The 15,869-nt window shown below is 49.8% G+C and overlaps 1 protein-coding gene across 3 annotated transcripts in view; it reads left to right on the top strand.

The window, feature by feature from the left end:
- Eml1 (EMAP like 1) overlaps window positions 1-15,869 on the top strand; it is a 148,294-nt gene that overhangs the window by 41,889 nt on the left and 90,536 nt on the right. The window contains exon 1 of one of the 3 annotated variants that reach the window (XM_055592927.1): window positions 5,428-5,619. The exons of the other annotated variants lie outside the window; for them this stretch is intronic. Within the exon in view, the coding sequence (XP_055448902.1) occupies window positions 5,553-5,619 (67 nt within the window). The 5' untranslated portion in view covers window positions 5,428-5,552. Of the gene's footprint in view, window positions 1-5,427; window positions 5,620-15,869 lie in introns of those variants that run through there. 3 annotated transcript variants of the gene reach the window in all.

Raw genomic sequence — 15,869 nt, 5'->3', positions numbered from 1 at the left:
TCAGGATTACACAAGCAATTGCAGGGATAGGCGGAATGTGCATGGGGATGCCCGCCCAGGCCTTGCTGAGGGGGTGGCCTTGTTGCTGATGGAAAAGGCAGATAGGCTCTCAGGACAGGGAGAGCTTACTGGCAAAGTATTCAAGCGGATGGCATGACTGAAAGCTGTGACCAGGAGATTGTAGTTCGCATGGTGCGGCAGGATGTTTGGTAAGACGCCAGATCTGGACTTTGAGGCAGGGACACAAAGTCTATGCCACGCTGTCTGCATGTAATGGAAGGCTGCACAGGGTACCTGTCTTTTGGTTAGCCCTGGAGAATGGAGCAGACAGGGCCAATCACCACACAGGGTATATAGTGACATTTCTGAACACATAGAAACTTCAGGTGTGATGCAGGCAGTCCAAAAAAACTAGAATAAAAGCGTCGATGAAGGATGTTTTGGCAAGGACATCTAGGAAAAAAAATCTTTTTAATCACTAGGATTGTTGAGTTTTGAAAGGAGCTGAGCACCCGTGTGTCTGGAGGTTGCAGAACATCAGCTGCGTGGTCAGGCAGGCAGGAAGCCACAGGTCTTTGCTGATGCTCAGACCCACTCTATTTCTCACTTTAGAGAACATTTGTCATGTGTGGGTATGATATATATTTACTTCCATTGTATCACGTACACATCATATATCGTTTTTGAGCCAGGGTCTCCCCATGTGGCCCAGGATGACTTCAGCCTTGTGATTCTCCTGTCTCAGCTTTCAAAGTGCGGAGATTAGAGCTGTGTCCCTACCATACTTGATTTATATCTTATATTTTAATATCGGGGGTGGGTGCTGGAATCTGCAGACTGACTAACCCTTGGCTTTGAGATTCTCTGATGACCTCCCGTAACACACAGGGTGACTTTATTGTCTGTGATTCTAGAGATTATAAGGCCAAGGTGAAGGTCAAGGTGTAGGCCGGGATGCTTCCTCTGAGCACTGTGAAAGACAGTCCTCGTGGCCTGTAGATGCCGTGTTCTGTTTTCATGACCTTCCTTCCTTCATTTTTTTTTCTTTCTGAGGAGGGGTGGTATATGTTCTTGTGTGTGTGTGTGTGTGTGTGTGTTCGCTTGTGAATGTGCTTGTGTGAACACATGGAGGCCAGAAAAGGGAACTGAGTATCAATGGACCTTGTTGTTTTAAGGCAAGAGCTCTCTGTGAGCCTGGAGCTCACAGGCTTTTGTTGTCGTTGTTTTGTTTGTTTGTTTGTTTTTAGTTATATTGGCAGCTATCCAGGCTTAGCAATCCTCTTCTCTCTGCCTCCCTCACTGCTGGGGTTTCAGGCATGCATGGGACCATGCCTGTTTTTTTGTTGTTGTTGTTTTGTTTTGTTTTGTATTTGTTGCTGGGATCTGAACTTTCCTCCTCCTTCTTGCCTAGCAAGCACTCTGTCACGCCACATCTCCAGGCTGCTAGAACATTTTCATCATTCCAAACTGTAACTGTAACCCTGGCAAGCAGCAGCTCCCAAAGTCTCACACCTCAGTGCCTACCAATCCTTCCACCCCCATCGCTGATCCTGACGGCTCTAGGACAGTTATATAAGTGGAAGAACCCTTTGATCCCAAAGGGTTTAGTCGCTCGGCACAATGTCCTCAAAGTTCAACTATGCAGCAGCAGGTGTCGGGATTCCTTTCCTTTTAAAGTTGAAATCATATCCCATCCCATGGATACCCTACATTTTGTTAATCCAGCCCATCACCAATGCATACTTGTGTTACCCCACCTTCTGGCTGTTGTACCTGTGCTGACACGCATGTGGACACACAAAGATCCCCCCACGTCCCTGCTTCCAATATATTCACAGAAGGGAAATTTCTGTTTCTTCTTCCTTTTTCTGGTGCCTGTTATGACCAGGTAACTTGGCGTCGTGGCTGGAGGTGATTTGGCCAGAGCTATGCTCTCTGTACAGTCTTACCCCTAAGTGTGGTGCCTGGCACTGGGTGGATATTTTTGGAGACTGTTGAGTGAAACAATGGGCATGCACAGCTCACATTTCGGGATGGTTTTTTCCTTATTGTTTCTCTGTGAATAAAGGCTACAAAACACCCATTTTTCCTTTCTCCCTCTCTCTCTTGTTTCACACATCGAACAAATGCTGTCATTAATCCCACTGAGCACTGTGGTTACATTGTCCTGGAGAGTCTGCCTCATTAATTACAATGACAACATTTTCTGGGCTCAGGTCACAAATTATCTCAAAGTGACGTGGAATAAATAGTCTGTTAAAATGTTTGGGCACAAAAAAATCACACATTATCAATTAAGCCTTTAGAGGTTCTTCTCGAACATTTTAGATCCCTTTTTAAATGCTGTCTAGATTATACCTAATTGACTTAAAATGCATATCCTTCTAATTATTCTAAATTTTGCTTTTGTTTTTAGACCCAGATTTTATGATTGTGGGAAAACCGCAGCTGTTTAATCCCTGAGGTTAAGGGTGTAATCATGATCCTTACTGCCTCAAAAGTGAGAGGCCTGAGTTCTGAATGAACTCTTATTTGTAATTTCACTCTAGTGGAAATAATCTCCTGTAAGAAAATCTCCTCTTCTGGTTCGCCTCTTAACTGGGTGTATTTTTCTTTTCCCATTCCAGTTTTTTTTTTTTCTTTCCCATTCTCAGACTTTGGTTGTATCTACCAAATCACACAAAGCCACAAAGTACACCAAACCTGGGACAGTTAAAAAGAATCACCTTTTATATATAATTACCATTTTCTTTCCATGTTTACACATGACCTTGTTTTCTCTCTGTATGTGAGCGTCTGCTTGTGTGTGTGTGTGTGTGTGTGTGTGTGTGTGTGTGTGTGTGTGTAAGCTCAGGACTGCAATTGCTGTGGTGTGCTATAGAAGTCAGAAGACAACCTTGGGTGTAAGCTCTTGCTTTCACCTTGTTTGAAACAGTTTCTTTTTTATATTTTCCTTTCTTTCTTTCTTCCTTTCTTGTTGTTTGTTTGGTTTGTTTCTCTGTATAGCACTGACTGTCCTAGAACTGGCTCTGTAGACCAGGCTGGCCTTGAACTCAGAGATCTGCCTCCCTCTGTCTACCAAGTGCTGGGTTTAAAGGCGTGCACTGCAGTTTCTTTTTGTTTTATTCACCGCTGAACATGCCAGAGTAGCTGGCCCATTAACTCCCACATAGTGCCAGGGTCTGTCTCCCATCTCCCTGTAGGAATGCTGGGATTACCAGTGGGAGCTACCATGTCTAGTTCTATCTGGCCCTTGGGCATTCACCTCAGGCCCACTTGTGTATAACCGGTGCTTTAACCACTGAGCCATCTTCCCAGGCCCACACTGCAGCTTTTTATAGCAGCTATCCTATAGGTCATAAAGTATTACTGAAAGCTAGAGGGGAGAAAGCACAAGGCTGGGAGGAGAGCATGGGAAAAGAGAGGTGTTAAATCGCTCCCTTCTGAACTCCCTTCCCTGTAGTAGCTGCTTCTTACAGATGAAGAGGACCCCCGACTCTGGTAGGGGACAGTGAGGACTCCTAACTGTCAATCACCCTTCCTTGGTCTCTTCCTTCCCACCTGTCTGGGACATGCACCTCCTGTGGTGTCCAGAAGCCCGCCTTCTACCTTCCTCCCTACACTGTTTCTGAACAAGGGGGCCGGCCGCCTGGAGACCTCTGCCATAGCGTGCATGGGTTTTCCTCCAGCCTGGTCCCCCTAGATGCTGCTTTACAGAGAATGCAGGACAGCGCCAACCTTTGGGAAGCTCTGCACTGACAGCTTCCTGAGGCCATTTCCTCTTCTAAGCGGCTGACTTCCTTGTCTGCTCTTTCAGCATTCCCTCCTCTCGGCCTCTCTGATACCAGCACCTCCCCAACTTTCTCCTTGGGAAGGCTCATTCATGATCTCTTTGTCAGTGTCTCCCAGTTCCATCACTACAACTGCCACAGAGTCCCTTTGCTGTCCTCACTTGACCTTCCTCATCCTTGTCCTATAGTAATTTCCCTGCAGCCCATCCTCCATCCTTCCCCCCATCCCCCACCCCACCCCCCTCTGACCAACTGGGCCCTTGGTGTCTCATTTGTGGAGCACTTAAGACACATTGAGCTGTTTGACAACTGGCTGTCCAGGTCACACCCAACCCCAGCCCTCCAACCCACCAATCCACAGGTCTGTCTGCCTGAACACTTGCTTTTGTCCATGCTCTCCAGAGTCCAGCTTTTTCTTCCCCTACAGGCTTCTTGTCTGGCCCTTTTCCCTCTGCCCAATCTCATTCCCCATGTGCCTGCAACATGAGCCCCTTCCTTCACATTAGGCCAAACCTCCTGACCCGCCAGCAGGCCCTGCTCTTCTTTCTGGCATCATTGCCAGCATGGCCCTCCTTCACCCACCTTGCACAATTGAATCAGCAGCATCTGGAGCCTTTCTGTCTCCACCCTCCAATACTTTCCACTAAATAACCTTGTTTTCTAAGTGTGGTCTCAGCTAGGACAGGACCAGGCAGACCATCTCCCTTCTACCTACAGCTTTAAGACAAACCCCATCCCTAGCCTTGTCAACTAATGGAGTGTGTATGTTGGCCGGGGTGGGGGTGGGGGGGTAGGGGGACTTCCAGAAAGATAGACTTCAGAGCCCCGGAGAGGTCAATACCTAAAACTTCAGAGTTTTACTTCTGGTGGACAGAGCCTACCCTTGGGTTAAGCCTTCCTTTCTCTCCTGCTTGCTCACTGGTCACCTTGGCAACATCTTTATTTCTGGCCGTGGGTACTGAGATTCAGATCACCAACCAGCTACCACTTGTATGTATAGACTGGGTGCATTAATGAGGCTTGGGTTTGTTTCTTTCTTTGGCTGACATTCCCTTCCTCATAGAGAGCCCAGATCTCTGGGTCTGTAAGAAGTTAGCGTAAACTCACAGCGTCAAATGGGGCTGGTCACAGGGGGAGGCGGGCGAGTAGCCTCTTTCTGCATCCTTGCCCCCCCCCCCAGGGGGGCACAGGTTCTCCTGGAGTTACAAGCCCTGAGCTAGAGAACGTGCAGACCCGGATGGGACGCTCCTGGTTGGAAGCGGCCCTGAAGGAGGCGCTCTGCCAGAGGCAAGCGCCACTGAGGTCCATGTTTGGTGCTGCAGCTGCCCAGGGCGCAGGGAGAGCGCCTAGGGGACGGAGGGTGGGCAAGAGGTTCCCTGGGGTTCCGGGAAGAGCTGCAAGCGTCCCTTCCCTTCTCGCCCTTTGTCCCCGCACCACCTCCGAGCATTCTGTCTGGAGATCCTAGGGGCAAGGACCAGGGAGGGGGCCAAGGGTGGGGACCCAGGCGGGACCCAGGCGGGACCCAGGCGCGCCCAGCTCTGCGCCCCGCCCGCCACGTCTCCCCCGGGCCACGCCACCGAGGCCGCCCCCTCGCGGGCAGCTCGGGCGCCGGGTGTTCGCTCTCGGCAGCGGCGGGCCCGGGTTGCCATGGTGACCGGCGGCAGCCACAGCAGGGCCGGCCCCAGCGCCAGCGCCGCGGCGGCTCGGCAGGGCGCAGTGTGTGGGTGAGCGCGGCCGGAGCGGGCGCGGCCCGGCCTCAGCATGGAGGACGGCTTCTCCAGCTATAGCAGCCTGTACGACACGTCCTCGCTGCTGCAATTCTGCAACGGTGAGCGCGGGCGGGCGGACGAGGGCACTGGGAGCGAGCGGCGAGGGCCAGGCCGGGCCGCGGGCGAGGCCGCGCCAAGTCGTCCTGGTTCCCGCCGGCGCATTGTGCTGGGGGCCGCGGGGCCGCGCTTCTACCCGGCTGCCGGCTCCCGGGCTCCCCGATGCCCACCCCCGGGGCTCCCGGAGCGGGCGGATCCGTGGTTCCCAGAGCCCCAGCGGATGCAGCGGAAGGAAAGCGCGCGCGGGAGCGCGGGAGCCCGGGAGCCGGGAGGGCCCGGCAACCTCAGCGTTCCGGGGACGTGTTGCTCTTTCGCTTCCAAACTCACATCTGTTTGGACAGTGTTGGATGCAGAACTCAGCAAACAAACAAATCACTGCTGGAACAAACCCTTTCAGGATGCACGCCACTCGGATGGAGTCATCACGGTTTTTTAAAGTGCTCCAGAGCTCGGCTGGACCTGGCTTAAAAGTGTTAGACCTTATTTAGTTTATGGGATCGTAGATTTTTTTTTCCCCCGTGTGCGTGAGTATGTATGCGGCAGTTTTTACAGGGAGAAGACATCCGTCGTTACCAATATGGCATCTTAAAAATATATAGAATCATGCATGCTGTAGAGATTTTTGTAGTCTCTCTAGAGGGGTTGAAAAAGATTTTCCACCGCGCTCTGCATATTTTATCAGAACATGATGTGCGATAATTCATGCGCAAAAGTTTACCACACAATTTTTCTTTTGCATATTGGGAGTTATTGCTTTATCAGAAGTTTGCTAAAGGGTGAAATGTGGGTTTTACAGAATTTGCTGGAGTGCAGTCAGGATAAAATTTGAATCCCAGACCCTTGAACAACTGGGGAAATTTTACACAGCAGTTGTAATTGTCATCTAGGGAAGCATTTCTTGTAGTACCACCTGTTTGCAACCCGGAGCTGTGTCTGAGCATCTGAGCAGGAAAGAGGAACGAATGTGTTGATTCATTCATAGACTTTCCTTCATTCTTTGTCTGGGGGAGTTTGTCTTTTTTTTTTTTTTTTTTAATAACTATGCTTAGGTTTTTCAGCTTTTGGTTTTCCTGTGGGGCAGATAGACTGTGTTTGGTAGCCCTCTGGCCACTGGGATACTCATGGGAATGTTTTTGCTGCCGGGTAGGTTGAATAGATTCTTCAATTAGCACTCTGAATAGTTCCCTTAATTGGCTGATAATCAATCATGTCTAAACAGCTACTTTTGCTGTCCAAGGTAGGTGCAACCTTCAGCATGGTTCTGGTGGAATTCTCCCTGTTGTTTGTGAAAGGTGTGAGGCTCAAAAGAAGGAATGATACCCAGGCACAAAGCCTTTGTGGATCCCACATGTGGGCACATCACTGAGGGTTTGACACTGAGTAAGAAAATGGGGACAGGGGTTTGATTGGGGCAGTGCTTTGGAGTAGGTGCTGGGTTTCTTCAGTAGCTCAGTCATGAAGTTGGCTTATGTGTAAGCGTTTTTGGTCTCTTGCCTTCTCTCAATGACAGCTTAGGGGTGTTGGGATGATATCTGGCTGGTGATGAAGATGCTGGAAGGAAGGTGAAAACCAGCACTTACATGCTGAAGAGGGCAACTTGACGAGAAGTAGCTTTAAAATAAAACAGTAATGGTACTTTAAAACAGCAAACGGCTGTTGAATTTGCTTCCCTCGAAGAGTTAACCCTGTGGTAATTAATTTTTTGGAGTAACCTTAATGATGAAAGTTTAAAACCAAAGCGATTTGGGGGGACAGAAATGGCTGCTATCCAGGGATGTCTTAGGCAACAGATGTGTTGCTCCGAGATTACTCAGTAAGTTTCCATTCAGCGAAAGTATAAATGAATACCATTCGGTTGATTACGACGATGGTTCAGCTGAAGCAGCAGGTCACAGGGACGCCATCTCGGGGACTGAAGGAAGCACTGAGCATTTCCTTAGCAGCCTGGGAGGAAAGTCCTCTTGCCTTTTACAGTAGGCATTTACATCACAATGGCCAGGTCCCAGCAGGTTGAGATGTGAACTCACACTTTTCAAATGTCCACCTCACCTCAGAGTGACAGGGATTCCAGAGTCTTAGCTGTCCTGTATCATCCTCAGAGGAGGCAGCACACACTGGCCGACTGGACTGGACGGTCTCGTGACAAGATACAGGTGGGAGGTGGTCCATTAATGAGAGATGCTCCCCTTGTCAATGAGATTTCCTGCTCCCCCCCCCGCCCCGCCACACACCCCCACACACTCGGTTTCCAGTGTTTGCTAACTAGGAAGTTCTGAGGATTCCAGGCTCCTGAAGAGGCTATCCCCCATCGATAGGAGCCCAATCTCATTTAAGCTGAAATTTTGTACTTTTTTTTTTCTTCTAAATATTTAGAATTTGTAAAGTGTGTTAGAAATCTCAAACGTGTGTGTATGCCTGTATGGTGCAGACGTGTACGTGTGTGTGTGTGTGTGTGCGCGTGTGTGTGTGAATACATATATGGGTGCAGATGCATGTATGCATGTGTGTGTGGGGTAGCGTGCATGTCTGTATGCACATATGTGGTGGGTACACACATCTGCGTCCATGCATGTGAAAGGCAGAGGTTGGCATCTGGAGTCTATCACTGTTGGCCCCACTTTGGGGGCAGGGTCTTTCTTACTGAGTCTGGGGCTCGCTGTCTTGGCTAGACTGGCCGCCTAGCAATCTTCCACTCCTTGGCTCTGGGCTGACAAGTGTGTGTCACTGCACCCGACTTCTATGTCAGTGCTGGGGGTTCAAACTCAGGCCCTCATGCTTGCATGGTTGGCCCACTGAGCCATCTCCTTAGTCCCACACACTGCTTTTCAATGTTGTAATGAAAACAGTATTGCCAGGCATGGTGGTGCACGCCTTTAATCCCAGCACTCGCAGGCAGAGGCAGGCGGATCTCTGTGAGTTCGAGGCCAGTCTAATCTACAGATCGAGTTCAAGACAGCCAAGGCTACACAGAGAAAACAAACAAACAAAAAACAAAAGAAAACTGTTTTGAAAAGTGGACCATAGCTACCCTTAAAAAAAAAAAAAAAAGGTTTTATTTTGTACTGGAGTTTGTGTGTGTGTGTTTCTCTCTGTATGTGTACACGTGCTGGCCAGACTATAACTTGGGGAAGTAGGTTCTCTCCTTCTACTGTGTGGGTATCAGGGATGAAACTCAGGTTCTCAGTCTCGGAGACAAGCGCCTTTGCTCACTGAGCCATCTCATCGACTTTATTTCATTTTTATGATTCTGGGAAGTGAATGTTTTCAGCACACCGGAAAGTTCGCACAGTTAGCAGTCAGTACACGTTGCCCTAGCCCCTGGCAACCGTTAATTTACTTCCTGTCTCTATAGATTCCAGGTATTTTAAAAATACGTTTTAAAAGAAGGTGCATTTTAATTGTGCATATGTGCATCTCTGTGTGGGGCCTTGTGCACAGGAATGCAGTGCCCGTGGGAGCCAGAGGCGCCAGATCCCTTGCGGCTGGATTTTTGCAGGAGTCTCTGAATTGTCTGAGGAGAGCACTGGAGATCAAACTCAGGCCCTCCTAAAGTACGTGCTCTCAACTGCTAAGCCGTCATCTCAGCCCCCCCCCAAATATATTTTAATTGTCAAATATTAATTACACATAGCTATGGGCTTCATTAAGACTATGGTTTTTCTGTTATGGATAATGCTATACCAACACACACACCTCTGTGTGGACATATGTCCTTACTTTTCTCATGCAGATAATTAGGCGTGGAATTTCCAGGTCATGTGGTAACATTGGGTTTAATATTTTAATGAGCCTATTTGAATTTTCTGCAATATAAATATCAAGCTCTTTTTCTTACATTTGCTGATAAAGCAGTAAGATCCAAGAGAGAATGAAGTGGGAAGGAAATGGAATGTCCTTGCTTTGTACCTGTGGCTCCTTAGATACTTCTGTCTGTCAGGGGACACTGCTTGGTCGTTATCTTAGGCCTTCAAGCTGAATGGGAAACCCAAAGGTGAAACCCACAGATGTGGCTGAAATATGGAACCCTCCTGTCTGTGCCACCTCTGCCCCTGCCCTGCTAGCCAGAGCAGGGGACTGGATGGTGCTCTCTACTCCCCATGTAACCCCTTCCTTCTTTGCACAGTTCAGACCATCAGGTCCTGTAGGGAGCCAAAATACGGCCACTTCGCTCTCTGGGACTGCAGCAACTGTTAAAACTCTAATGACTGTAACTTTTATAGGTCGTCCTGAGTTTGAAGCCCACGAGATGTCTTCTGGACTCTTCTTTTGACTAAATGTTAACATAAAAAAAAAAAAAAAAAATTCAGGGCATGGTGGTGCATGCCTTCAATAAACTCGTGGGAGGCAGAGGCAGATGGATTTCTGTGAGTCCAAGACCAACCTACTCTACATAGTGAGTTCCAGGACAGCATAGAGAGACCTCTTCTGGGAAAACAAACAAACAAACAACAACAACCAAGCAAACAAAACAAAACAAGCCAGAAAAGAAGGAAGAAAGGCAGGAGCAAAATTGCTCATTCCACACCATTCTAGACCCTTAATCTTCCTGCTTCTTTTTGTCTGTGTTGCTATTTAATTACATCCTGAGTGTTGGGACCACAGGGGCCAGCCTGTGCCACCGTGGTCAGCCCTGGGATGTTTATTTTTTAATCACATTTTTATTATTTTTTTTTGGGGGGGGGAGGTTGCTGGGGGCACAGTGGTGCCATACAGAAGCCAGAGACTTCCTTCGGGAATCAGTTCTCTCCTTCCACCGTGTGGGTCCTGGGGCTGGAAACCAGGTCATCAGGCTTGGCCGCAGGTGCTTCGCCATCTTGCAGCCCCTGGAATGGTCTTGAAGTGGAGCCATTCACATCACCCTACCAAGCCAAGCTGAGATGATAGTGACTCCTTCCCCTTGTCATATAATATCACTGCCTCTTACTGATTTTACCTGACAGTCTTGTGTTTTATGCGATGATGGCGAAGCACTTGCCTTCATTTTCTTACTGTTGATTACTTTTGTCTTGAGGTGCGTCCTTCTCCAGACAGTGCTCTATCCAATCACAATCCAGCATAACCTGTGATGTGCTGTGCTGTGCTGTGGTAACACGCACTCCCTAGCAGTTCTTGGAGGCAGCGTGGACATTTAAAGAGCATGACCCTGGCTCGCAGCCTTCACTTTTTTTCTTGCCGTTGAAAGAGGTGTTGAGAAAAACCTTATCGGGTGCCCTGTGGACCCTGTGTGGACAGACTATGTCTCCTGCTTTCCCCCGGTGGCCAGGGTCTCCTTTTCTTGCTAACGACCATGGCCAGGCAGATTTATTTGAGCTGCCTGCTCCAATTTCAATATCACTGTGGGATGACCTTTCCAGATACTGGGAATAATTTTCTCTTGTTTTGAAATGGAAATTGTTTTCGCTGTTCGCTTGTTTTACTTCAGGTCTTACCCATGCAGCTCTTGCTGTCCTGGAATTCACTGTGTAGACCAGGATGGTCTTTGAACTCAGACATTTGCCTCCCTCTTCCTCCTGAGTGCTGGGATTAAAGGCGTGCACTGCTGCATCCAGCTAGAAATTTGTTTTCATTTCCACGCGCTTCTCCTTTAAGAAGTAACAGTGATTTAATATAATATTTTTTTAAAAACTTTTTTTTTTGTTTGTTTTTTTTTTGAGTCAGGGTTTTTCTGTCTAGCCTTGGCTGTCCTGGACTTTGTAGACCAGGCTGGCCTTGAACTCACAGAGATCTGCCTGCCTCTGCCTCCCTGAGTGCTGGGATTACGGGCGTGTGCTACCACGCCTGGCCCATATTAAAAAAAAAAAAAATTACATTTCTATTTACTTATGTGTGCATGCATTTGTGTTCACGTGCATGAGTGTTGATGCCCCTTTGCCATGGTGTGGGAATGAAGATCGCAGGGCACCGTGCAAGAGCTGATTCTCTCCTTCCACTCCGTGTGTTCAGGGGGTGGGGGCTGAACTCAGGCCATCAGGCTTAATGACAGTGCCCTTAATGACTGAGTGGCCTTGGCAGCTCCGTGATAATAATCGCAGCCTCTTCTGATGTCTGTGATACTGGTTGGTGGCTGTCTCGTCACTGTGTCTCTTCCTGGTCACATTTTCAAAATGACCAATGCTTAAAAATTTTGCCTGGATCTAATAACGTCTGAGGGAGCCATCTGGACGCTCAGAGGCATCTCCAAGCCCCTGACATACCCTCATGCACCGTCATGCAGGGACACGGCTCTGATTTAGAAGGACTGGGTTGGGTCGATGGTGGCAAATCAAAAGGAAAAACCTTTTCGGGGTAAGTGCAGAGTGAGCGTCCTGCCAGAGGAGGCTCCTAATTGCTGCCCAGGTCCTCCACCCAGGGAGGGCTCTGTAAGTGGACCGCAAGCATTTATGACATTGTAAACAAACCCAAGTGTTTGGGTGGGAAAAAAAAATCCCCCAAACTGTGTTTCACTAATTAGTTATTATTTATATCTGGGATAACAAGGGTCCCTCTATATCCATCCTTTTAAATTTAAAAGAAACAGTTGGGTGGGCTGCGGGTAAGAAAAGAGAAATAGCATCTTTCACGCCCTGAAGCTAGTAGTCGAAAAATTCGCATGGCTGACAACATGGAAAACAGCGCTTGAGAGCCTCGTGTGCACTGAAGGCATCCTCTCCAGTGACTCAGAATCAGCTTTATTTTGTAATGAGGACATTTTCTTTAATGAACGATTAGCCCTCCTTTCAAAAAAAAAAAAAAATCTAGGCTCAGCGGCAGAGTCTGGTATTGGGGAAATGGTCCCAATGCTTTCAGGGAGATGGCTGATAGGAAAGAGCGGACATCCACCGGACCCTCTCCATGCCCCGTGGTTGCAGGGATGGGAGCCCTCCCAGAGCCCTGACACCGTCCTGCTGGGAGCCGGGTTCTTCCCCTGTGAACTGTCTTCAAGGCGGTCAGGTAGAGTGTGTTTCCTCTCCAGAACTGGTTCAGTGGGAGAGGTTCTTATCTGTGTGCTTTTCTTCAGAAGCATGGTGTTTATCACTCACTCCGTCAGGTAGACGGTGGGTTACGCTCCCCCGTGGTCCTGGTGGGATGTGGGCAATCCGTTGTTGAATGCTGTGTGTGTGCGTGGTGAGCTCGAGGCCTGAGCCGGGGACCCCATCTCCATACCTCACTACCTGCGAGAAAACGAAACCAGAAAGAGCAGGCAGGCACCCTTCGGTTCTGTTTACTCAGAACTGTCTTTCTTCAACAGCACTGTCGTGGGAGAACCACATGGTTGCTGCGTGCTCCTGAGCTGGTGACAGGTGTCTCCCTTTATCGTGTTAGCTTTTTGGAAAGTGTTTAAACTCTTGGCCTTGAATAATGACTTTTGCAAAGGGGGAAGGGGGGAAGATTTGAGACAGAGTTTTTCTATGTAGCCTTGGCTGTCCTGGACTCACTTTGTAGACCAGGCCCCCCTTAAACTCATAGAGATCCACCTGCCTCTGCCTCCCTGAGTGCTGGGATTACAGGAGTGCGCCACCGCACCTGGCAGGGTTAGTGACTCTTCCTGATGGGAACAGTCTAGCCTATGAAGTATGTGATTGTGGAAGGCCCAGAGCATCACCACCAGAGCCACACATGCACAGACATGGACATGTCCACACATAATACACACAAATCTGCACAGACGTGGACATGTGCACATATAACACACAAACATGCACAGACGTGGACACGTACACACATAACACACATGCACACATGTGTTATGTACACACATAACACATACATGTGCAGACAGGTTCATGTGCAGACATAAGACACACAACTATATCTGAATCACACCTGTGCCTGTGCACAGACATGGACTCGTACGCACATAACACACACCCTGTAGTGTTACATGCACGGTCCCCCTAGACACAGAAGGCTCTTTGTTCCCAGCGGTGGCTGCCCCTCGCTCGGCTGACTCTCCCATGGTAGCTGGGCCCTGCTGCGTGTGCTCTGAAGGGCCTCCCTAACTCCCGGTCCTGCTCCAGCCTCAGCCCCTCGGTCCATTCCTTTGTGTATTCCACAGGAATGTGGAACCCCACTGTGCCCATTGTCACACTGTTCCCAGGCCCCAGTGACCCGCTGGGCCCTCCTGCCCTGCCCTTTAGGAAGCCCTACTGTGCTCATGAGGGGCAGAGTGTCAACACTGTTTTCCGTTACTTAGTGACCACAGAAGGCCTGGCTGGGACGCCACAGAACTGTGGGAGGGTGCTGCAGGTGTTGGGGTGTCAGGGTGGTCTCCTAAGGAAAGCCTGCCCACTGCTGGCCGGTGGGGTGGAGGCAGGAAGGACTCCCCGGACCTGGGAAAGCTCTGGGTAGAGAGGGTCTGCAGAGAGTAGGGGAGCTTGCCATGAGGCCGGAGAATGCGAACGGGGCTAGATAGTGAGGGGATGCTGGTCAGGAAAACCTGAACAGGCTTTCAGTTTCTGTCTCTCTCTCTCTCTCTCTCTCTTTCTCTCTTTCTTTCTTAATAGAAATTTCTCTATTTTGCTCATACTGGCTTTGAACCCCCGCCCCAAGGTGATCCTCCTGCCTCAGCCTGGGCAGTCACCTCGAGTGGTGAGATTTTTCAGCTCTGAAAGGTCACGGTCAGGGAAGTGGAGAGGGTTGGCTGGAAGTGGCTGTGGGAGCCTGAGGCTGAAATCCACGGGGAGGGGCAGGACGGGTGGGAGAGAGAGAGGGTGACGCCATCTGCTCTGGGTATAGGTCAGGGAGAGGGAGGCATGACGGCACCTGGGCTGTGCATGGCTCCTCTGAGGCAGACACAGGACACAGGAGGATGAGCTGAGAATGCAGTCTGTGAGGGACTTGGGATGTGAAGCCCAGACACTGAGCGGCCCCAGGCGAAGGTGCCTGGATGGGAGCTGATACTTTGCCAGCCATGAGCACAGACAGTAGTTAAATCTACCTCCTGGGCGAGCCCACCTCAAGAAGCACTAGAGCACCCATTCTGAGTGGCAGAGCCCATGGGGCAGCCTGCAGCCCCTTTGTGTTTCTCGCTGGCACCCAGGGTTCTCCAGGGTGCACACTTAGGGCTCATCCACCCGCCAGCACCTGGGATCCTTAGAGGGTAAGATGCCCTGCTTGACTTACACCCTTCCCAGCCTGGTTCCCAGGGTCTTTTTGGCATTTTAGCCTCTTGGCAGTGCCTGGCACAGGGTGGGCTTCCGGAAAATGGCCACTGGGTCTATTCAGGGCCGTGTTGTCCGTGGGGGCGTATACACACCTGGCAACCCTCCCTCCCTGGAGAGCCCCTACACATGGGCGTTCAGAAGAAGGCACGCCTGGTCCCGTGAGTGTGGGACAGAGACTTCCGAGCACCGTCATCCGGAACAGGAACATTGCTAGCTGCCGGAGCGTTTGCAGAAAGCCTACGGTGGCTGACGGCCTTAGCGCCTTGTCTGACATAACGGAGCAGCTCTTGGCGAGGGCGGAATCTTTAGCAGGGAAAAGGACTTGGCTGAAACGCCCCCACCCCAGGGAAATTACATAACTAGAATTTTCGGTTCTTAAGGAAACCGCGCTCCGTCTGGGAAGCGGAGTTGGGGACTCTGTCCCGTTGCATTGTCTACGGGACGTTGGTAGCCCAGTTGTGGGCATCACAGTTGCAAAGTCTCAGCAACAGCATTTAGTGGTGACTGCACGACACACCTATGCCAAAAACGTGGCAGCCGCTGCCCAGGGAGTGCAAAGACCTCACAGAGATGTGACCACGGAGGCTGTCAGGGCTTCAAGGGGGAAGAACAGAGTGGGTGCACACTCACACCTTCCAAACACTGAAGTCTGCTTGCCGTGCTGTTCTTTCCTGTCTTGATCGTGCTCTGTCTAGTTGGCATCGGTTCGTGGTATAAAGATGCTTCACATCGCCTCTTGTGCCCAGTTATATCTAACGCCACAGAGGGGCCGTTTACCAAGCAGAGGTCTCGAATTCTGAGGGTAGGGACCGTGTGTCTGGCAGAGTGTGTGCACTCGTGCGTGTGGTGTGTGTGTGTGTTTACACTTTAGTGTGTTGCTGTGTGATGTGTGTGTGTGTGTTAGTGTGTGTGTATGTATGTTATGTACGTGTTTGTATGTGTGGCGTGTGCATGCTTATCTATGTGTGTATATATATATGTTTGTGTGTGTGTGCATGACTGTTTATGTGTTTGTGTGTGGTATGTGTGTGTGAGTGCATGTGTGCGTGTGTGTGTGTGTGCGCGTGAGTGCATGTGTGCGTGTGTGTGTGCGCGTGCGTGAGTGCATG

The sequence above is a fragment of the Psammomys obesus genome, unplaced genomic scaffold (assembly GCF_907164565.1).
Source record: "Psammomys obesus unplaced genomic scaffold, mPsaObe1.curated_primary_1811, whole genome shotgun sequence".
Taxonomy (NCBI): Eukaryota; Metazoa; Chordata; class Mammalia; order Rodentia; family Muridae; genus Psammomys; species Psammomys obesus.
This window is presented reverse-complemented; position numbering and strand designations above follow the sequence as displayed.